This window comes from Somniosus microcephalus, chromosome 11 (genome assembly GCF_052327205.1).
Source record: "Somniosus microcephalus isolate GS21.2 chromosome 11, FLI_Smic_1.0, whole genome shotgun sequence".
Taxonomy (NCBI): Eukaryota; Metazoa; Chordata; class Chondrichthyes; order Squaliformes; family Somniosidae; genus Somniosus; species Somniosus microcephalus.
The window spans coordinates 216,603,339-216,627,800 of record NC_140997.1 but is presented as its reverse complement, the minus strand read 5'-3'; the positions used below and the strand labels follow the sequence as shown (position 1 = coordinate 216,627,800).

The 24,462-nt window shown below is 47.4% G+C and overlaps 1 protein-coding gene across 1 annotated transcript in view; it reads right to left on the bottom strand.

The window, feature by feature from the left end:
* LOC147111237 (copine-8-like) overlaps positions 1–24,462 on the bottom strand; it is an 818,429-nt gene that overhangs the window by 183,036 nt on the left and 610,931 nt on the right. Inside the window, exon 8 of the mRNA XM_086001948.1 lies at positions 139–242. Within this exon, the coding sequence (XP_085858074.1) occupies positions 139–242 (104 nt within the window). The remainder of the gene's footprint in view (positions 1–138; positions 243–24,462) is intronic.

The following is a 24,462-nucleotide window of genomic DNA, read 5'->3' as shown; positions in this document are numbered from 1 at the left end:
TATCTGAATAAACATCTTCGACTGTCCATTTTTGTTGGTTATCAGCCTATTTTATTCAGTCAGTTAGGCTTAAAGTAAGTGGAGGCTATGTTGAAAAGTGTAGAAGAAATAATTAACCAATTATACATAATTACTTACGTTCCATCTTCATTGCTCCGATAAAAGACCAAAAATGGATCCGATTTCCCAAAGAAATCTTTTTTGTCCAGCTTGTTGGCACAGAGCTGCATGGTTGCAATGTCCTGCAAAGCACAAAGTTTCTTATAAAAATGTATTTACATAGGATTTTACATATTATTTACAGCATAGAAACAGGCCATTCGGCCCAACAGATCTAGGACGGTGTTTATGCTCCACACGAGCCTCCTCCCATCTTACTTCATCTCACCCTATCAACATAACCTTCTATTCCTTGCCCCCTCATGCAATTATCTAGCTTCCCATGTCTACGGTATTAGCCGTGCCTCAGTTGGTAGCACTCTTGCTTTTGAGTCAGAAGGTTGTGGGTTCACATCCCACTCCAGAGACTTGAGCACAAAAATCTAGGCTTGACACTCCAGTGCAATACTGAGGGAGGACTGCACTGTCAGAGGTGCCGTCGTTCGGATCAGACGTTAAACTAAAAGGCCCGGTCTGCTCTCTCAGGTGGTCCTTAAAAATCCTAAGGCACTATTTCGAGGAAGAACAGGGGAGTTACCCCCGGTGTCCTGGCCAATATTTATCCCTCAATCAACATCACTGAAAACAGATTATCCGGTCATTATCACATTGCTGTTTGTGGGAGCTTACTGTGCGCAAATTGGCTGCTGTGTTTCCTACATTGCAACAGTGACTACACTTCAAAAGTACTTCATTGGCTGTAAAGCGCTTTGGGACGTTCTGAGGTTGTGAAAGGTGCTATATAAATGCAAGTCTTTCTTTCTTTTCTTGTTAAATGATTCTTATTCTTACAGAGTGCACCCTTCATTCTTTGGGAACCAGGTCCAAAAATGAGCACAAGAAGAGTTTCCCACAAACACCCTTTTAGCATTCTCTACAGGTGACATTGATACCACAAGTGATATACTGAAATGGCTGCTAACCATCTCAAGATCTTGGTCACCGTTTTGCTGCAGCATGTATGCTGTGCATCATCCCAGGTTCGGGATAGGAAATGAAAGAGAAGTAAAAGACAAATTAAATGGACATAGGAATGAGGGAAAGCAAAGTCAAGGTAAGCAAACAGATGGCATAGCAAGATAGCAACAGTAGAGGAGGGCAACGAAAGACAGAAACAGCAGAAAGTCGATGTAATGTCTCTGTTAAAAAGGAAGAATTTAGGGATCAGTCAGCCTAGAGTGCAGTTTGTCACGGAGTGCAGTTTGGAACAGAGTGCGAAGCTGCGAGTTTGGTGAGTGAGGGAATGAATCTTAAAGGTTAATCTCTTTTTCTTAATAAAATCTAGTCATGTGTGCTTGCAATTAGCATTTAACTTAAATTTTAATTTACAGTTTCAAGTTTTAAGTTTCTTCCAGGCTTGGGCAGGGCTAAGCAAGCTCTGTGCTGGAGAGCAGGCGAGAGTAATTAATTAATTAACTGGTCGAATCTGGTTCTGTAACTGCCAGAGAGCTCACTTATTTAAATCTCAGCAGTATAAATAAGGGAGGCTAGAGTGCAGTTTGTCACGGAGTGCAGATCGGAGCAGAGTGTTAAGCTGCGAGTTTGGTGAGTGAGGGATTTCAGGGAGGGAGGTGTTCCTTTCTTTTTCTTTTTCTATCTTTGTCAGCTTCCAGGAGAGCAGGAGCTAAAATGCTGCACAAGAGGGGACAGAGAACCAGCGGGAGTTCGGCTCTGTGACACCCCCCAACCACATCTGGAGAAAAATAAGAGGTGACATCACACGGAAAAGGGTAAGTGATTGGTTGGTGAGTATTTTGCTCACTTCCCTTATCTTTTAAAGCCCAGGAATTTCTTAGTAAATGTAAGGTTTCATTAGTACTGGTTTACTAGCAGTAATAAATCTTATTAGGTGTAGTAGAGTTTGTTAATTCATTTATTTTTTATTAATAAATAATTAAGACTCAATAAAGATGGCAGGGCAGGTGATGTGTTGTGACTGCAGTACGTGGGAGCTCCTGGATGCCAGTGTGATCCAGGATGAACACGTCTGCGGTAAGTGTCTGTGGCTTGAGGAGCTTCGGCTCAGAGTTGATGAGCTGGAGGCCGAGCTGCGGACACTGCGATGCATCAGGGAGGGGGAAAGTTACCTGGACACTTTATTCCAGGAGGCAGTCACACCCCTTAGGATAGGGTCTTCTGATTTGGTCACTGGTCAGGGACAGGAGGATGTGACTGCGAGTGAGGCAGGTATGGGGACCCAGGAGGTGGAGGAGCCTCAGCCTTTGCAATTGTCCAACAGGGCAGCACGGTGGCATAGTGGCTAGTACTGTTGCCTCACAGCGCCAGGGACCCGGGTTCAAATCCGGCCTCGGGTGACTGTCTGTGTGGAGTTTGCACATTCTCCCCGTGTTTGCGTGGGTTTCCTCCGGGTGCTCCAGTTTCCTCCCACAGTCCAAAGATGTGCGGGTTAGGTTGATTGGCTATGATAAATTGACCCTTAGTGTTAGGGGGATTAAATACGTGGGGTTACGGGGATAGGGTGGGATATGTGTTGGTGTAGGGGTTACAGGGATCGGGTGGGATATGTGTCAGTGCAGGCTCGATGGGCCGAAATGGCCTCTATCTGCACTGTGGGGTTTCTGTGATTTCTGTGATTCTGTGAGGTTTGAGGTTCTTGCAGCCTGTATGGATGAAAGTGGTGGCTGCAGGGTGGATGAGCAAACTGACCATGGCACCGAGGTACAGGAAGCCATTCAAGCGGGGGGAGTTAATAGGAATGTAGTGGTAATTGGGGACAGCATAGTCAGGGGGATAGATACAGTTCTCTGCGGCCAAGAGCGAGAGTCCAGACAGCTGTGTTGCCTGCCTGGTGCCAGGGTTCGGGACATCTGCTCTGGGCTGGAGAGGAACTTGCAGTGGGAGGGGGAGGAGCCAGTGGTCGTGGTCCATGTAGGTACCAACGACATAGGTAGAACTAGGAAAGAGGTTCTGCTGAGAGAGTATGAGCAGCTAGGGGCTAAAATAAAAAGCAGAACCTCAAGGGTAATAATGTCTGCATTATTACCTGAGCCACGAGCAAATTGGCATAGGGTAAATAAAATTAGAGAGATGAATGCGTGGCTCAAAGACTGGTGTGGGAGAAATGGGTTTCAATTCCTGGGGCACTGGCACCAGTACTGGGGAAAGTGGGATCTGTATCGTTGGGACGGTCTTCACCTGAACCGTGCTGGGACCAGTGATCTGGCGAGTCGTATAACTAGGGCGGTAGAGAGGGCTTTAAACTAAATATTGGGGGCATGGGATCAAATTTGGGAAGATGTAGTAATTCAAAGCTTAGAGACAAGGCAATAGAGAAAGGTATTAATATGGGAAATGATAAACAGACCGTGACAGGAAGGGATAGAGAGTACAAATCTAAGAGTAAATCAACAGATAAGGCTAGAAGTTACAAAAATAATAAAAGAACAAAACTAAAGGCTCTGCATCTGAATGCATGTAGCATTCAAAACAAATCAGATGAACTGACAGGGCAAATAGAAATAAATAAATATGATCTGATAGCCATTACAGAAACATGGCTGCAGGATGACATCGATTGGGACCTGAATGTTGAAGGGTACATGACATTTAGGAAGGTGGGAAAAGGTGGAGGGGTGGCTCTGTTAATTAATGATAGTATTAACACAATAGAGGGATGACCTAAGTTCAGGAAACCAGGATGTAGAAGCGGTTTGGGTAGAGATGAGAAATAATAAAGGCAAGAAGTCACTTGTGGGAGTGGTGTACAGGCACCCTAACAGTAACCACATGGTAGGATGGAGTATAAAGGAAGAAATAATGTGAGCTTGTCAGAAGGGTATGGCAATAATCATGGGGGATTTTAATCTGCATATAGACTGGAAAAATCAGATGGGCAAAGGTAGCCTAGATGAGGAGTTCATGGAATGTTTTCGGGATAGTTTCTTACAACAGCACGTTCTGGAGCCAACCAGAGAGCAGGCTATACTAGACCTGGTATTGTGAAACGAGATAGGATTAATTAATGACCTCATAGTGAAGGCGCCCAGAGATAGCAGCAATCATAATATGATTGAATTTTACATTCAGTTTGAGAGAGAGAAGATTGGGTCCAAGACTAGTATTTTAAACTTAAATAAGGGCAATTATGAGGGCATGAAAGCAAAGCTAGCTAAAGTGAACTGGCAAATTAGGTTAAGGGATAGGTCAATAGAGTTGCAGTGGCAGACATTTAATGGGATATTTCAAAATACACAGAATATATACATTCCAACAAGAAAGAAAAATTCCAAGGGGAGGACCCACCATCCGTGGTTAGCTAAAAAAGTTAAAGATAGTATTAAACTTAAAGGAAAAGCATATAATTGCGCAAAGATGGGTGACAGATCAGAAGATTGGACAGAATATAAAAAACAGCAAAAATGACTAAAAGATTAATAAGGAGAGAAAAATTAGAGTACGAGAGAAAGCTAGCTAGAAATATAAAAACAGATAGTAAGAGTTTCTATAGATATTTAAAAAAGAAAAGAGTTAACAAAGTGAGCGTTGGTCCTATAAAAAGTGAGTCTGGGGAATTAATAATGGAAAATAAGGAGATGGCAGTTGAATTGAACAGGTATTTTGCATCGGTCTTCACTATAGAGGATTCAAGTAACATCCCAGAAATAGCTGTAAATCAGGAAATGGAAGGGAGGGAGGAACTCAAGAAAATTATAATCACCAGGGAAGTGGTACTGAGCAAATTGTTGGAGCTGTGGGCTGACAAGTCCCCGGGTCCTGATGGACTTCATCCTAGGGTCTTAAAAGAAGTGGCTAGTGAGATAGTTGATGTGTTGGTTTTAATTTTCCAAAATTCCCTAGATCCGGGGAAGGTTCCATTAGATTGGAAAATAGCGAATGTAACTCCTTTATTCAAAAAGGGAGGGAGACAGAAAACAGGAAACTACAGGCCAGTTAGCTTAACATCTGTCATAGGGAAGATGTTAGAAGCTATTATTAAAGACGTTATAGCAGGGCATTTAGAAAAGTTCAAAGTAATCAGGCGGAGTCAACATGGTTTTGTGAAAGGGAAATCATGTTTAACCAATTTATTGGAGTTCTTTGAGGAAGTAACATGTGCTGTGGATAAAGGGGAACTGGTGGGTGTACTGTACTTAGATTTCCAGAAGGCATTTGATAAGGTGCCACATCAATGGTTATTGCGGAAAATAAAAGCTCATGGTATAGGGGGTAACATATTGGTATGGATAGAAGATTGGCTAGCTAACAGGAAACAGAGTAGGCATAAATGGGTCATTTTCTGATTGGCAAGATGTAACGAGTGGTGTGCCACAGGGATCAGTGCTGGGGCCTCAACTTTTTATAATTTATATAAATGACTTGGATGAAGGTATGGCTGCTAAATATGCTGATGACACAAAGATAGGTAGGAAAGTAAATTGTGAAGAGGACATAAGGAGGCTACAAAGGGATACAGATAAGTTAAGTGAGTGGGCAAAGATCTGGCAGGTGGAGTATAATGTGGGAAAATGTGAAGTTGTCCATTTTGGCAGGAAGAATAAAAAAGAAACATATTATCTAAATGGTGAGAGATTGCAGAGCTCTGAGATGCAGAGGGATCTGAGTATCCTAGTGCATGAATCGCAAAAGGTTACTATGCAGGTACAGCAAGTAATTAGGAAAGCTAATAGAATGTTATCGTTTATTGCGAGGGGAATTGAATACAAAAGTAGGGAGGTTATGCTTCAGTTGTACAGGGCATTGGTAAGACCACATCTGGACTCCTGTGTACAGTATTGGTCTCCTTACTTAAGGAAGGATGTAAATGCATTGGAGGCAGTTCAAAGTAGGTTTACCAGACTAATACCTGGAATGGGCGGGTTGTCTTATGAGGAAAGGTTGGGCAGGCTAGGCTTGTATCCGTTGGAGTTTAGAAGAATAAGAGGTGACTTGATTGAAACATATAAGATCCTGAGGCGTCTTGACAGGGTGGATGTGGAGAGGATGTTTCCTCTTGTGGGAGAATCTAGAACTAGGTTTAAAAATAAGGGGTCGCCCATTTAAGACAGATGAGGAGAAGTTTTTTCTCAGAGGGTCGTGAATCTTTGGAACTCTCTTCCTCAGAGGGCGGTGGAAGTGGAGTTTTTGAATATTTTTAAGGCAGAGGTAGATAGATTCTTGGTAAGCAAGGGGGTGAAAAGTTATCGGGGGTAGGCGGGAATGTGGAGTAATCGGATCAGCCATGATCTTATTGAATGGCGGAGCAGGCTCGAAGGGCCGAGTGGCCGACTCCTGCTCCTAATTCGTATGTTTGTATGTACAATGAGCTGGCCATAATAGGGAATAAAATGAATATTCTCAGTGCATTTACACAGTAATTGTAGTGGCGGAGCAAATCAGGTTTGCTTCTCATTGACAATGCAGTTATAGTACACAGACCATCTGAAGCTGTCACCAGGGCCTGATCACACACCGGACGGAAGTGGAGTGAGACCCCCTTGAGGAGGAAATCTAACTCCATGTGCTTTGAAGTCAGTTTGAACTTTCACATCCAATTTACACTCCAAATTTTACATCAATGCAAAGTGAGTTCAGCTTTGCACCAATGCCAAATGTGGAATGTAAATACACAAATAAGAAGACGGGTTAATTCAGGTCAGCCAGTAGGAATTTGTAAAAGGCAAGTTGTGTCTGACAAATTTAATAGGCTTCTTTCACAAAATAATGGAGTGTACTTATGGATTTTCAAAAGGTGTTTGATAAGGTGATGCATAGATAGCTTGTTAATAAAGTGAAGGCTTATGGTATTAAAGCAAATGTAGCAGCATGCATAGGAAATTAGCTAAAGGACAGAAAACAGAGTAAAGCTTAACAAATGTTTTTCAGACTGGAGGGGTGTAAACGGTGACGTCAATCAGGGATCAGTGCTAAGACCATTTACTCTACAGGGCACAATGTCAAAATTTGCAGATGACACAAAATAGGGAGCGTGGTTCATTATGAAGAGGACTGGTCATGACTTCAGGAGCAGATGGGTAGGTTAGTGGATTGGGCAAATAGATACGGGATGACATTTATTGCAGAGAAATTGAGGTGATACATTTTTCAAATCATTGGATAGGCTACAGTTCATGTCTAGTTTAGGAAGGACATCAATGCCATGGAGAAAGGACAGAAAAGATTCACTGAGGTGATACCAGGGATGAGAGACTTTAGTTATGATGCGAATAGAGGAGACTAATTTCTACTGGTCAGTGAGTTGGTAACTAACTTATTTTTTGTTTGTTCCTGGGATGTGGGCGTCGCTGGCAAGGCCAATATTTATTGCCCATCCCTAATTGCCCTTGAGAAAGTGAAGGTACTCCCACAGTGCTGTTAGGTAGGGAGTTCCAGGATTTTGACCCAGCGACGATGAAGGAATGATGATATATTTCCAAGCCAGAATGGTGTGTGACTTGGAGGGGAACTTGGAGGTGGTGGTGTTCCCATGCGCCTGCTGCCCTTGTCCTTCTAGGTGGTAGAGGTCGCAGGTTTGGGAGGTACTGCCGAAGAAGCCTTGGCGAGTTGCTGCAGTGCATCTTGTAGATGGTACACACTGCAGCCACGGTACGCTGGTGGTGGAGGGAGTGAATGTTTAAGGTGGTGGATGGGGTGCCAATCAAGTGGGCTGCTTTGTCCTGGATGGTGTCGAGCTTCTTGAGTGTTGTTGGAGCTGCACTCATCCAGGCAAGTGGAGAGTATTCCATCACACTCCTGACAATAGTAATCCCCAGGGTGTTGATTTCTAAATATTGTATTGTATGTGATTATTAAAGAGGTTATAGTAATTAAGATAGACTCTAAAATGGTCGTATATTCCTGCTGGCACAGAGATGATTAAAGTGCAAATCCAATAGAAGTTTTTTTTTGTGAAAGGATTTAAGAGGCGAAATAAATAGTGAAAGATTGCTTCTATTGGTTGGCAAATCAATAACAATTGGCATAGACTCAGGTTTATCACTGGAAGAATGAAGGGAGAAGTTAGAAGAATTTTTTTCCCCACACAGCGGGTTATTAGAACAAGTAAGTCGGACAAGGCCTGCAAGGGGAAGCCGTCGAATCTAACGGCAGCTCATGAAGCACACGGGACAGAGGATCTTCATCGCAACTAGGCAGGTTGGGCCATTTGCAGTCAGCAGTGTCCCTGATGGCAGAACAGCAACGTGTGTGATCTTGGGTACACTCCAACATGAAAGCATTTTTAGAGATAGGTGCACTCTTGTGTTTTTCTGATACCACAACAGTTCCCTTCGACATTATTGAGCACAAGTGTTGTGCGTTACTCTGAAGGTGGCGGAAGGAAATTCGTTTTTCGTGGAGTCAATTTGGCCTGGTCTGTCTGATCCCAGCAGCTGACCCGTACAGATTGCAAGAGCATCTGTCAGATCTTGATAGCTGAAGTCATTGTGCAGTCTCAACTCTATCTTTGATTTTCACTCTCTCGCTGCATCGTCCTTTCACATTTATTCTGAAGTCAATAAAATATTAATGCCAGAGCAGACTTGAACCACTTCTTAACCTCTGGGAAATGCTCTAACAATATCTGAGCCCTTCATAAGAAATGTTTGACGTCATCTGTGGTCTTTAAGTGTTGCACCATCACATCCCCATCCATCCATAATCAAAAACTGAGCACCCACAGGGTCAGGCTAATGAAACACAAGCAGCTTGTGAGAGACGCATCTTTAAACAAGACTCTCTGCTGCAGATTGGGAGGCTCATCTCATTAACTGCTGAAGGCGAATTATACGTGTAATTGAAAAACATCACAATCAAATCAAATCAGCATCAGTCGGGCATTATTCATTGAAGCTAACCGAATCTCTGCAAGATGAGAATAAGCTCTTTCTTTGATTTTTGAAAGGTTTGCCAATCAAAGAGGGAGTTGGCAAAAGGAATGGTTTCCCTTTCATGGAACTCACGATGTGCAGAGGTCGTGCTGAAATCTATACACCCTCAGCAGTACATCACTTCCTCGTGGACTCGTACCTGTCAACTACCACAGTTTTCCAAAGCGTTCTAATTTTCACCTCTTGTCCCAGGTTTCTTCTGCTGTGTTGCTGATTCTAAAAAGACGAACTCCCTGTGCCTCCCCAATGCACTTGCACTGTGAGATGTTACTGCTAAGCTAATCATTATTACTACTTTAAAGGTGCTGTATAAATGTAAGTAGTTCAAAACCCTTTTCCAATAGATGGAGGGGGACTGGCTTGAGGACAGCAGCCTGACGGTGGAGCCGTGCTTTAACCAGACCTACTCTTGTAAGGCCACAGATTGCGCTTCTGGGGGACTCTCAATAAGCACACGCCGAGGTCCTTTAGGTGGGTAATCACCGAGAGCCACCTGCTTGCTGCTTTACCCGATCGGGTGCAGGTGTAACGCACAAGCTCGGGTGCGAGACTTTCAGCTGTGATGCAAGGCTGGAATCGCACTGCACAGGAGGAGGCCGTTCGGCCCATCGTGCCTGTGCCAGCTCTTTGAAAGAGCTCTCCAATCAGTCCCACTCCCCTTTGCTCTTTCCCCGTTATAATCCTAACCCCTTCTCTCATCCTTCAGATTATGGGCTGGATTTTCCCGGGTCCCACCCGCACGGTGCGGGGGGACCCGGGAGGTGGTGGGAAACCCGGAAGTTTGGAGTAACTCCACAGCGTGTGTGCGATGTGAAGGGCGGGGATTCCCGCCCGGAAGTCAGCCTGGTTGACAGGCTGGCTTCCAGTCGTGCGGGGAACGTGGACAAGGAGGTCACAGGGCAAGGTAAATGCTGGGCCCAGGATGGTTCGGGGGTTCCAAGCTGTGGGGCGGGTCCGATCGCCTAGGGAGAAGGGGGGAGGGGGTCCGATCCCTGACCCCGGGTCCAAGTCACGATCCCGGGGGGGGATGTTCCAGGCCCGGTTGGGGGCGGGGAGGGGGGGTCCGATCCTGGGGGTGGGGGTCTCAGATCCCTGACCCCAGGGAGGGGCCGGCTGATAGTGGGGGAGCTCCTCCCGGCCCACAAGGATTGCTCCCCAAGGTTGAGGCCGCCTCATTGCAGGCACCGGGAATCCCAAGCCCCGGGATACCCGGCCACTTGCAGTAAAACCTGCAAAGCAGGTTAAAGTGAGGCTTCAGTCCTCATTACAGGAAACTTTCAATTTACCAGCACCTAAATAACCAGAAATGTCAGTTAACCAGCAAAATTCAGGAGTAGGTTTTACTTCATATTTATTTGCCTTCTTCCATCTGTGCTGTGCAAGGGTGTGGCTGCAGCTGTTGCTAAGCTACAGAGATGCTTGAAACTTGTGTTCATTGTTCTACAGTTGTTGCTAAGCAACAGGGTTTGTTGCTTTATACGGAGCTGTCAGCTCTCCCTATCTTTTACTATAGCGTTTGGTTATCCAGAATTTTGGATGAACTGGCACCACGTCGGTCCCGTCTGTGCCGGATAAAAGAAAGTTTCCTGTATAATATTTAAGTTGCCAACCTGCCTCCTGGCAGCGGATTGGCAGCCTGAACACCCCCCCCCCGCCACCCCCCGTCCCTCCTGAGTGAAAGGTGAAAGTGGGCGGGTTGGCGGCAGGTTGGAGTCGGGTTTTACATTTTTACAACTTTCACTTGCCCCCACGCCTCCGACCCACCCATTCTTACATCTGAAAATTCCAGCCTTTGAAAGTGACACAATCACATTTCTCACCTTGATGAGCAAAAAAAAAGATCAAAAATGAAGGATACATTAACCAAAAGTTAAACGATGGTGGCGTTTTAACACAAGTTGGACGAAATCCTGATTGAAGAGTGTTTGCCAACCATTTCCTCCTCATCAAGCTGTTGGGTACTAAAATCACTGCTTACATAATGTTTCGAGGAATTTCTCCTGACTCCAACAGAATCAGTAAAATATCTATTTTTAAAAAGTTCCAGGATATTTTTAGTGAGGTTCCAAGAACAGATCCAAGTCTGTAAGACTTAGACTTGGCATTTCTGGTTTGGGTTTTTCTGTAGTGTTGACCTATGACCATTTGGTTCCAGATTAAAATTGAGCAAGTTAAAATGATAATGGGATTCGACAGGGTAGATACAGAGAAACTATTCCCTCTGGTGGAGGAGTCCAAAACAGGGGGGGCATAATCTTAAAATTAGAGCTAGGTAATTTAAGAGTGAAATCAGGAAGCACATCTTCACACATAATGCAGTGGAAATCTGGAACTCGCTCCCCCCAAAAAGCTGTGGATGCTGGGTCAATTGAAATTTTTTAGACTGAGATCGATAGATTTTTGTTAGCTAAGGGTATCAAGGGATATGGAACAAAGGAGGGTAAATGAAGTTGAGATAGAGATCAGCCATGATCTATCTGAATGGCTGCACAGGCTCAAAGATTACTCCTGTTTCTATGTTCCTAGATTGTAACCATTAAACTAATTTCACTTGGGGCCCTTATTAGTTTGACAACCCTTAAGATGATTGTTCAAGTTCCTTGCGTTAGGTGGGAAACTTCCAAATTTTCTGACCTTCACCCATGAACAGTTTAAAAACTCCTGCGAATTGTACCCTCCTGATTAATATGTCTCTGCCTCTACTCCTAGAACATAAGAACATAAGAAATAGGAGCAGGAATAGGCCCCTCGAGCCTGCTCCGCCATTCAACAAGATCATGGCTGATCTTGGGCTCAAAGCCACTTCCCCACCTGCTCCCCATAATCCTTCACTCCCTTATCTTGCAAAAATCTGTCTATCTCCACTTTAAATGTATTTAATGACCCAGCCTCCACAGCTCTCTGCGGCAGAGAATTCCACAGATTTACGACCCTCTGAGAAGAAATTCCTCCTCATCTCAGTTCTAAAAGGGCGACCCTTTATTCTAAAACTGTGCCCCCGCGTTCTAGATTTCCCCACGAGGGGAAACATCCTCTCTGCATCTACCCTGTCGAGCCCCCTCAGTATCTTATATGTTTCAATAAGATCACCTCTCATTCTTCTAAATTCCAATGAGTATAGGCCCAGCCTGCTCAATCTTTCCTCTTAAGTCAACCCCCTCATCTCTGGAATTAACCTAGTGAATCGTCTCTGAACTGCTTCCAATGCAAGTATGTCCTTCCTTAAATAAGGAGACCAAAACTGTATGCAGTACTCCAGGTGTGGTCTCACCAATACCCTGTACAGTTGTAGCAGGACTTCCCTGCTTTTATACTCCAACCCCTTTGAAATAAAGGCCAACATTCCATTTGCCTTTTTGATTACTTGCTGTACCTGCGTGCTAACTTTTTGTGTTTCATGCACAAGGACCCCCAGGTCCCTCTGAACTGTAGCATTTTGTAATCTCTCTCCATTTAAATAATAATTTGCTTTTTTATTTTTCCTGTCAAAGTGTATAACCTCGTACTTTCCCACATTATACTCCACCTGCCAAATGTTTGCCCACTCACTTAGCCTGTCTGTATCCCTTTGCAGGTTCTTTGAGTCCTCTGCACAACTTGCTTTCCCACCCATCTTTGTATCATCCGCAAACTTGACTACATTACACTCGGTCCCTTCATCCAAGTCATTAATGTAGATTGTAAATAGTTGAGGCCCCAGATATATATCTCTCTATCTCTCTGGTATGGAGTACAGCTAGAGGTGAAGTATTAGAGGCACGAGGGAAAGGAACAGGAATTGAGCAGACGCATAGTGGGTACAAGAGACAGAAGGGGAAGACCAGAAACTTATCTTCAGATTACAACCTGGAATTTTTTAGGGAAGCACGATTTTGAGTTAAGATTCCCACACTCTCGTCTATGCCAGTATTTACTCACAAGGTGGCAGTCTATTCCATACATCGACAACTCTAAGCATCAAGAAGTTAAGTCTATAAATTGCTGTTTGTGATCTTAGCTTACATTTAATATGTTCGTATGAGATTTCTTTGTCTGCTGTTTATTTTAAATGCTATGAATGCATTGAGCATTTGTACACTAATATCACAAAACAGTAATTTACAGTCTCTAGTCTTTAATTTGGGGTATGTTTGCTGCCTTTTTATCTTATAATCATGCCACTCGTCCTCCTGTACCAATAAAGTCCATGGGGGAGAAATTCAGTTGTTAGCGCCAGCCGTTAGCGCCTTAAGAGGGCGATAAGTGGGGCGCGAAGCGGCTAGCGCCCAGGCGTGGTGAGACCTGCGCCTCTCGCGACATTGAGCGGCCATTTAGCAGCGGCGCAAAACCGCAACGCCCGCTCAGCTGCGCGCGCAGATCCTGACGTCATTTCATGGTGCAACGCCCTTGGGGGCGCCCCGAACCGGAACTTCAGTGGCGCCCCCCTCCTTTCCGCCTGGCGCTCCCAGCGACTGGTTGACTGGAACAGTTCCCAGTCGCTGTGGGGCTGGGGGGGCGCTATTTAAAGGGGGCTCTTCCTGGCTTCTTAGTGGTAGCCATTTTTGCACCACTCCTTCTGTGAGAGAGAGATTTGCAGAGAGACAAAGGGAGAGAGCTTTCTGCATTGAGTCAGCGCTCGCACAGGTACTTCTGGCTTCAGCCCAGAACTTTGCAGTTGGGTTGATTTTTCAGTGCCATAGCCTTGAGTGGCCACATATTATGGGGGCTGCAATGGGTGGAAATGTTGGGTTTCTCCATTGCATTGAGAGGGCTCAGAGACGCCGAGAGAGAGTGCCAATCATGGCCAGATGGAGGAGGGCCAACAGGCATTGGCACAGGAGACCTTACCCTCCCAGGGTATTCCGCCAGCAGTTCTCATACCTCAACATGTCTGAGGAGCAGTGTATTCGGAGGCTTTGATTCAGCAGGGAGGTGGTCACTGAGCTCTGCCACCTGCTTCAGCCAGATCTGCAGCCTCAGCTGAGGAGCAGTGAAGCTCCTCAGTGAAGGTCGGTGGCAGTGAAGGTCACAGTGGCTCTCAACTTCTATGCCACCGGCTCCTTCCAATCCGCTACTGGGGGCATTGCCAATGTCTCCCAGTTCGCGGTGCATTGCTGCATCCGCCAAGTCATGAATGCGCTCTTCAAAAGGAGACGTCAGTACATTTCCTTCCCCATGACCCTGGACAAGCAGCACGAGCGCGCAATGGGATTTGCAACAATAGCGGGCTTCCCCATGGTCCAGGGCACCACTGACTGCATGCATGTGGCTTTGTGGGCGCCTTAAGAGAATGCCGAGGATTACCGCAACCGGAAGGGGTTCCACTCGTTGAACGTGCAGTTGGTGTGTGACCATAGACAGCTGATAATAGCTGTCAATGCCCACTTTCCAGGCAGCAGCCACGACACCTTCATCCTGCGCCAGGCTTCTGCGGCAGACCTTTTCGAAGCACCGGCTCACCCAGGAGGCTGGCTTCTCGGGGACAAGGGCTATCCTCTGTGCACCTGGCTGATGACCCCGCTCCGTGCGCCCAGCACCCCTGCTGAAGAACGATACAATGACAGCCATCAAGCGACTAGGAACATCATTGAGCACACAATCGGCGTGCTCAAGCAACGGTTCCGCTGTCTGGACCATTCCGGGGGAGCCCTACAGTACTCGCCTGAGTGAGTCTCCCATTTCGTTGTAGTGTGCTGCATGCTGCATAACCTGGCAATCCTCAGGACTCAGCCACTGCCAGCAGACATTGGAGCACCAGCAGAGGAGGAGGAGGAGGAGCACCAAGACAGGAGGGAGGCACAAAGTGCAAGGGCTATTCGTCAGCGGCTTATTGCAAGTCGGTTCTAGGCCCCCTCTGAGGGAATGGCTTGTGCCATTGAAAGAACATGAATGGAACGGTTCCGCAAACCCTGGGCAGGTCAAGGCAACAAATAGTTCAAAGAGCAAACATGCACAATCTGAATAAAGACAATTATTTATTTAACAAACTGTGTGCCCTTCCCGCATGACAAAGTAATACAGAGAAACCCCCAAAAAAACAGTCAGACACATAACTGGCTCTCACAACCTGGAGACAATGAACAAAAGGAGTTAACAAAAAATGACCACGATCCTCGGCCTTCACTAAAAAAATTACCAGCATTTTGCCACACCTCCTACTTTTTGGCCTTCGAGGGTTGTAATGATCAATAACATGTCATTCTATAGTGGACACTAGGTGGAGCCGTAGAGCTGTGTAGAGCTGTATATAGCTGTATGTATAAGACTACACTACCCAGCTGTATGTATATTAAGACTACATTACCCATGAGGCACTAGGCTACCCACAAGGCAGCAGTCAAGATGGATGCCTCTACAGATACTGTACCTAGTCCACATGTGCTCAATAAAAGTGTCTAGCAAAAGCTAGCTGTGTTCATAATAAGAATGTCTATTTATTAATGAACATAAGATGGTACCAGGATACCAAGAATTGTAAATATCTGCTAAAAAATTGTGAAAAGCGACATGGAGAATTTGAAGCCACCAGAGCGTTTGAATCTCGAGGGAAATGTCGACTACAATTGGCGGATTTTTAAACAACAATTCAAACTCTACATTGCTGCCATCGGATTCGGTACGAAGCCAGATGCAAGAAAAATAGCGTTGCTGCTTACGGTTGCAGGCCCACAGGTGATAGAGGTATTTAATACATTTGTATTTAATCCAGAGGAGAACAGAGAAAAATTAGAAGATGCGCTAAAAAAATTTGATGCACATTGCTCTCCCAAAAAGAATGAGACCTATGAAAGATACATCTTCCGTTCTCGGACACAGCAACAAAATGAGACTTTTGATAGCTTTATAACTGATCTGAAACTGAAAGCACAGACATGTAATTTCTCTGAGCTGAAATCATCCATGATTCGTGACCAGATTGTGTTTGGTATTCATGATAAAAAAGTCAGGGAACGTCTGTTGAGAGAAACCGAACTAAATTTGGAAAATGCAGTGAAAATATGCCAAGCCAGCAAGCTAGCTCGAAAGCACGCGAAGACTTTCAGTGAAATCAATAATGATGCAATTGTAATGAGTGATAATGCTGCTGTCGGTGCTGTGTCCTATAAGGGGAAGAAACATGGGCAGAACAGAAATGAAAAGCAATCGGAGGATGAAATTTTTAATTGTAAACGCTGTGGTTACAAACACCAGTTAAGACAATGCCTAGCATTTGGAAAAATGTGCACAAAGTGTAATGGAAAGAATCACTTTGCCAAACAATGCTTTTCAAAAGTAAAAACTAAGAAAGGGCAACGAGTTAATGTAATTGAGGGCACTGATTAAAGTGAGACATTTTTTGTAGGAATGGTGTCATGTGACGATATCAAAAAAGATACAGAAAATGTGCAGCCCTCAGAAATGGACAATGCTGAACATAAAGTTAATGCAGTAAAAGAGGACAAATGGATGATCCCACTGCAGATAAATGGAGCATTAGTTACATTGAAACTGGACACTGGGGCAAAAGCAAACTTAATCAGTATGAGTGACATAAAAAATATGAAAGAAAAGCCCAAAATACAGAAAAAGTCAGTACTACTGAAGAGCTATAATGGACAGAAAATAGATAGCTTAGGTGTATGCAGACTTAAAGTGACAGTCAAAGACAAAGCGCATCATCTCATGTTTTCTGTTGTGACTGAATGACTTGATTCGATACTAGGTGACAAAGCTTGTGAAGACTTAGAACTGGTCAAGAGAGTCTACCGTATAAACTGTGCCATAAGCAGACCAGATGACTCAGGTGATGAAGCAGAGAGCCCATCAAGGATGAAAAGGCCAAAGGGTATCCATGTCTTCAAAAAGCCTAGTTTCTCCAAGAAGAAAGAAAAAGACTTTAAGGTCAAAGAGAAGCCAAAGGAAGAAAAGCACAAAGAGGAAAAACACAGGAAGAAAAAGTCCAAAGATATAACCGCAGCAGATGTTGTTAAGCAGTGGAAAGAGAAAAAGAAAAAGAAGAAGCCTGCACCAGAGCAGGAAGCAATTCCGGTGGATACTCCTTCTTCCCTCAGGTCAATCATTGGTGTTCCATTAGCCGAGGCTGCTGAGAGGACTATGCTGTATGATGGGATCCAGCTGCCAGCAGTTTTTCGAGAGTGCATTGACTACATTGAGAGTTATGGCATGAAGAGTGAAGGAAACACTGAAACCCTCTCCAAGCAAAGATCGCAAGGAGACCTCGATCTATACAAGAGCAGATTGATGACAATGCCACAACTGCATCTTGTCATTCACCGCCAGAACAATCTCATGAAGACACATCAGACTTACCCGTGTTGAGAAGATCCACACGTGAAGTAAAAAAGCCTGATAGACTTAGGCCTAGAAATTCAGTTGGGCGCGCCAGCCGTTAGCGCCTTAGGAGGAGTAGATCTCGAGCGCTAGGCGCTTATCGCCCGGGCGCAGCGCGATCTGCGCCTCTCCCCAACTTCAGGACACATTTAGCGCCGGCGCAAAGTCTTAGCGCGCGCCCTGCTGCGCGCGCAGATCATGACGTCATTTAATAGTGCAACTCCCTTTGTGCGCCCCAAACCGGAACTTCACTCGCGCCGGCCCATTGTGCGCCGGGCGGCCCGAGCGACTGTGAAGTGGAACGGTACACAGGCCAGCCGGGCCGCGGGGAGCGCTAATTAAAGGGCACTTACCCAGCAGTAGAAAGGCCAGCCATTTTGCAGCATTCACTCTTGTGCAACGGTTTTTTGGACAGAGACCAAGGAGGAGAGTTTACTGGTTTGGACCAACACTTGGACAGGTATTTTTGGCTCAGGCCAGAGCTTACCAATTATCTTTGCCTTCATTCAGAGCTCAGTTTTTGCCAGCATATAATGGGGGCTGCATTGGCTGGCAACGCTGAATTTCAGCCTTATGCCAGAAGGGCTTGCAGACGCCGTGAGAGAGTGGCAGCCCTGGCTAGACGCAGAGGGGGCAACAGGCGTCGCCAACTGAGGCCTTACCCACGCAGGGTATACCGCCAGCAGACCTCCTATCTGACCATGTCTGCGGCGATGTGTGTTAGGAGGCTGCGATTCCGAAGGGAGGTGGTTGCAGACATCTGCCGGCTGCTTCAGAGAGATCTGCAGCCACAGCTGATGTGCAGGACGTCTCTGTCGGTGGCAGTGAAGGTGACGGTGGCTCTCAACTTCTATGCCTCCGGCTCCTTCCAATCCGCTATTGGGGACATCGCTAACATCTCCCAGTTCGCCGTGCATTGCTGCATCCGCCAGGTGACCGAAGCCCTTTTCAGAAGGAGACATCAATTCATCTCCTTCCCCATGACCCTGGACAAGCAGCAGCAGCGTGCAGTGGGGTTTGCAAGAATAGCGGGCTTCCCCATGGTGCAGGGCGCCATTGACTGCACGCATGTGGCTTTGCGGGCACCTCTTGAGCATGCCGAGGATTACCGCAACCGGAAGGGCTACCATTCCCTCAATGTACAGCTGGTGTGTGACCACAGGCAGCGCATCCTAGCTGTCAATGCCCGCTTTCCAGGCAGCAGCCACGGTGCCTTTATCCTGCGACAGACAGCTGTGGCTGACATGTTCCAGACACAGCCTCCCCCAAGAGGATGGCTTATCGGGGACAAAGGCTATCCTTTGTGTACCTGGCTCATGACCCCGCTCCGCGCGCCCACGACCCCTGCTGAAGAGGCATACAACGAGAGCCATCAAGCGACGAGGAACCTCATAGAACAAACAATCGGCGTGCTCAAGCAACGGTTCCGCTGTCTCGATCGCTCCGGGGGAGCCCTCCAGTATTCGCAGGATCGAGTCTCCCAATTCGTCGTCGTTTGCTGCATGCTGCACAACCTGGCTATCCGCAGGACTCAGGCACTGCCACCTCACGTTGGACCACCACCTCAGGAGGAGGAGCAGGAGGAGCATGAGGACGATGAGGACAAGGAGTACCAGCCCAGGAGGGACGCACAAGGTCCAAGGGCCGCCCGTCGGCGGCTTATTGAACGTCACTTCTAGGCCCCCTGTCAGGGAATGGCTTGTGCCAATGATAGAACATGATTGCAGCTGCTCCGCAAGCCCTCAGCCGGTTAAGGCAACAAACACTTCAAAGATCAAACATGGACAATGTGAATAAATAAAATGCTTTATTGTACAAACTCTGGGCCCTTCCCACATGAAAACCAAAAACAGACGAAACCCCCAAAAAACACTCAAACACATTACTCGCTCCCACAACCTGGAGAGGATTAACAAAATAGGCCAACTAAAATGGCCGTCATTCTCGGCCTTCGTCCAAAACAAACATCACATCATCGGCCTTCAAAAAACAAACATCCAATTCTCGGCCTCAAGAAACAAACACAAATGGCCACACATTCGACTATTTGGCCCGCTAGGGCGATGCCTTGGCCATCTTTGGGTGGCCCCTACCCGCCCTGCTGCTCCGCCTCAAAGTAAGGCCATTGGCTGCTGCAAGGCTGGGGGCAGGCTCCTGAGGGGCACATGTCGTGACGGCAGATGCCCTTGGGGGTCGGCCTAGTCGAGGTCTGGCCGTCGAGCGGGCGGCTGTTGATTGCTGCAGCTGTGGCTGGCCAGCATCAGTCGCTGCAGCAGCTCCTGGCAGCTCCACTGGGGGAGTGGCAGTGGCGGCTGGAGGAATGGCGGCAAGCTGGCGGATGGCAGGTGCTCGCTGGTCGCCTGAGACACTGGCACTCACCCGGGCCAGCACTGCAGCATGCTCACCAATCTGCCGAGGGACAGACCGCTGTGCTGCTGCAGCACGCCGGGTGCCCTGGCGATGCCTGGCTGACACAGCGAGTGTGGCAGCAGTGAGTGCCCGTGTTGACCTGTTCACTGACCGCATCAGAGCAGCCAGTGACTGGACGGCACCACTGATCACCTGGCCAGTCGCTGACAGAGCTGCCCCGAATTCCGCCCGACTCGCTGCCTGATCTGCCCGGTATTCCGCCCGACTGGTGGCCTCTGAGGGCCCGAACTCGGCCACACTCCGCGAGAGGGAATCGATGGACTCAGGCAACCGTGCCACTGCCGCCATGAGCTCCGTGTGCCGGCGCTCCGAGTCCGCAGACAAGTCTTCGAGGCGTTCCATCTCCTCGGCGAAGAGCATCTCCTGACTGGAGGCCGGGCTCTCCCTCTGAGGAGAAGGCCGCCGAGCTGGCCGACCCTTCCTGCGTTGCTGGAGGCCGCTGGGCCCAGCAATTGGACTCCCCTCCGACGCATCCCCCCTCTGGGGAGAAGGCCGCCGAGCTTCCACCCCCCTCCCGCCTTTCTGCAGCCCGCAGGTCCCAGGAGCTCCCCTCCCCTTCGACACTTCCGCCACGCTGCCCTCCAGGGAAGACGTGTCCCCTACATTGGCCTGGGTGGCCGCGGCTGAGGGTTCCCCTGATGGGTCGCCTTCCTCTTGCTCCTCCTCCTGCTCCTCTCGGAGGGTCTGTCACTGGCAAGTTGAGGGACCTCCTCTTGACCATCTGAAAGCAGGAAGGGACAAGAGTAGCTTTAGAGTGAGGAGAGGGCGTCAGTGCGGGATGCATGAGTGGTGGCATACAGCGCATTGGTCGGACAGTGGCAAAGGATGTAGATCTGATGCGCAAGTGGGACGAGAGAGGTGCAAAAGGTGATGTCCTTACCATTGCTGCCCAGAACAGGGTCGGCATCCCCCCATGCAACGGGCCCAATCACCCGGCCACCCATGAGGCGCTCCACGCGATGTTGCAGGTCGGTGAGTGGCTGGATATGGGGTCGTCCTTCCCCGGTCACAGTCCGGCTCTTGCGATTATTCGCCAGCTTGGCCTGCAAGAGAAAGGACGGCCTCTAAGTACAGTGTGTCGCCGTGATCTTGTGTGCACTGCCTCCCATGGTGGAATAGCCTGGCCAGTGTGTCGCCATGATCTGGTGTGCAATGCCTCCCATGGTGGAATAGCCTGGCCAGTGTGTCGCCATGATCTGGTGTGCACTGCCTCCCATGGTGGAATAGCCTGGCCAGTGTGTTAAGTGCAGAATGTGCAATTGATGCTCATGCCTGTCCCATAGCTGCTGGATGAAGGCTGGCCATTAGAGCTTTCAGGTCCCTTTGCCCATAATGTGAGGTGCACATGCAAGGATGAGGAGGTCACTGGAAAGGGTACTCACCCTGACAATGCGTGTGAGGTCATTTAACTTTATGCGGCATTGGGCACCGGTCCTGGGGACATCGCTGTTTGCTGACAGCTTGCTGGCGACATGCCTCCAGGCTCTCCTGTAAACGTGGACCGTCGCCTTCTTGCCATTGTCCGGGTACAAAACATGGCGCCTCTTCTCCACAGCAGCAAGCAGCACACTCAGATCACGCTCTGAGAAGCGCTGCGCACGTTCACGGGCCTTCTCCATGTCTTCAGGCACTATTTGGGTCCAGCAGCAGTGTTCAGGCCTAGCTGGAGGGCTCCACTATCCAGGGCGTGCCAGCAGACACAGTCGACCCTTCCCCCTTAAGAGCTGGCCGGCACCAGGGTGTCTGCTGTCAATCACGAGATGGCTGCACCTGCGCTGCGCCCGGCCTCGGCGCTATCGATCACCACCTCCGGCTTAGCGCCCAAACAGAGGCGTCCAGCAGCAGTTTTAGTGCTCACCCGAACTCCGAGGGCGAAGCTAATGAATATCGGAGAAGTGGCTTCGATTTGGCGGCGGCCGCAAACTTTAGCGGACGCCCCACTTTAGCGCCCCAAAAGTGGCGTCAATGAATTTCTAGGCCTTAATCTTTGAGTACAATGTAAAGCTTTGAAAATGTGTTGACCGTTTTGAAAATGTTTATGTTTATAGAGCACTAACAAAAGTGTTACTGATATTATCTTTATTGTATTCTTGAAAGTTGATTGATATTGATTTTGTTAAACCTCAAAGAAAGGGGGATGTAATGATCAATAACATGTCATTCTATAGTGGACACTAGGTGGAGCCGTAGAGCTGTGTAGAGCTGTATATAGCTGTATGTATAAGACTACACTACCCAGCTGTATGTATATTAAGACTACATTACCCATGAGGCACTAGGCTACCCACAAGGCAGCAGTCAAGATGGATGCCTCTACAGATACTGTACCTAGTCCACATGTGCTCAATAAAAGTGTCCAGCAAAAGCTAGCTGTGTTCATAATAAGAATGTCTATTTATTAATGAACATAAGAAGGGTGATCTGCTTCGCTTGCAAGATTGGCCCCTTCCCACCCTGCAGCTCCTCCGCAATGGGACCCCAGTGGCTGCAGCAAGGCTGGGGGAAGGCTGCTGAGTGTTATAAACTGAGTTGGCAGATGCCCTTGGGGGACGGCCTGGACCAGCCCTGGGCCTGGAGGGCCCAGCTGCTGACTGCTCCAACTCTGCATGGGCGGCAGCAGTCTGTCCTACGGGTGGTGGCAGCTACAGTGGAGGAGTGAAAGTGTTGGCAGCAGGAATGCTGCCATCCTGACAGAGGACAGGCACTCCCTGGTCGGACGACACACTGGCACGCCCACGGGGCAGCACTGCAGCATGCGGAGCAATCTGCTGAAGCACAGACTGCTGGCCTTCTGCGGCGCGGCGAGGGCCCCGGCGATTCGTGCCCGATGCAGCGAGGGTGGCAGCAGTCAGTGCTCGTGTGGCCTCAATCTGTGTCTGCATCAGACCAGCCACTGACTGCATTGCACCATTAAGCACTTGCGTGGAAGCCGCCTGTTTGCCTGTGCTGCACCGAATTCCTGCAGACTCCTTGCCAGTGCTGCATCGAAGTCTTGGACACTCCTTGCCAGTGACTCTATGGAGTCGGGCATCCTTGCTGTGTTGATTTCTTTTGGGTTCAATAAAGACTCATTTCTGAAAGAGAATGTTGTTTAATCTACAGCTTTTTACAGAACACACTATGCTGTGATGCATCTAGAATGAAACTGAAAGTAAAACTCCTCTGGACTGCTTGTCTCTCACATGACCTCTGCTGGTCAGGCACAAGTAATCAAAAACACAGACAAATATGCTGTAAGGCATAAGTAATCAAACACAGACAAATATCATCACTATTTTCTGATATCATTACATCTCCCTTTCTTAAAACAAAAGTATTTTACTTTTAACTAACAACATTTAATGAACTTACATTATCATTATCATGATCAAGGTTTTTTACCCTTGCTTTGTGTGTTCACATGAAATATGTCAATACACTAGAACTTGAAGAAAGAATAAGATAACATTACTTCCTTCTTTAACAATAGTCCTTAAATTTGCTCAATGAGTCTCTCAGGAGGCTTCACGTGTCTTGAGGATTTTCTGATTGATTGTCCTTGAATCTGAGTTGTTGCCTCAGATGATTGGTTCTCAGCTGTGTGATCAGGTTGTTCACCAGTATCAGTCTCTTGACCTGCTGTGGCTGGTCCCATGAGAAGATCTCGACGATTTCTTCTCAGAACAGCACCCTCATCTGTCTGAATGGTGTATGATCTTGGTTGAACTTCACTCAGGACAGTTCCCTTCTGAGTCCATGTGTTTGTTTTGTCTTTCAACCTTACTTGGTCACCAGTGTGGAGTTCAGGTAGGTTTTGTGTTCCTCTGTCATAGTAGTACTTTTGCTTTTCTTTCTGTTGCTCTTTGAACTTCCTCACTTTCTCCCCCTCTTTTGTTTTCAGGAGGTTCTCTGGGATGGGTAGGTTTGACCTTAGCCGACGTCCCATCAGGAGTTGGGCTGGTGACATACCACACTCGAGCGGCGTTGTGCGGTATACAAGCATGCTTTGGTAGAAGTCAGTTCCACTGTCTTTTGCCTTGTACATCAGTCTTTTCACTGTCTGGACCGATTTTTCCACTAGTCCATTGGACTGTGGATAGTGAGGACTTGACGTTGTGTGGACAAAGTCCCACTCTTTGGCAAAGTGTCGGAAATTTGCATTGTTAAACTGGGGTCCGTTGTCTGTGAAGACCTCGCTTGCCACGCCATGTCTGGAGAATATGGCTTTCATACTTCTTATCACAGCTTCTGCAGTGGTGGTGTACAGTCTACAAACCTCTGGATACAGGGAGTAATAGTCTGTGACGACAAGATAGTCCTTCCCTTGACATACGAATAGGTCAGCGCATACCTTCTGGTAAGGTCTGTCTGGTGCTGGGTGTGGCTTTAGTGGTTCTACCGGATTGCTTGCTCGATATTTCAGGCATATTGTGCAGTTTGACACCTCATTTGTCACATCTTGGTTGATTCGTGGCCAGTACATCACCTCTCGTGCTCTTTTCTTACACTTTTCGATTCCCAGATGTCCTCCATGGATCTTTTTTAGCATCTCTCTTCTCAGACTCTTTGGGATACCTATTTTACTTCCTTTGTAGATGATGTCTTCGACCACTGATAGTTCCGCCCTGCAGTTCCAGTACTCTGCTATATCAGGTGATCAGTCTTGCTTCATGTTGGGCCATCCATCCAAGATGCTTTTTCTCAGTCGTCTCATTGTTGCATCTTTGTTTGTCTCAGT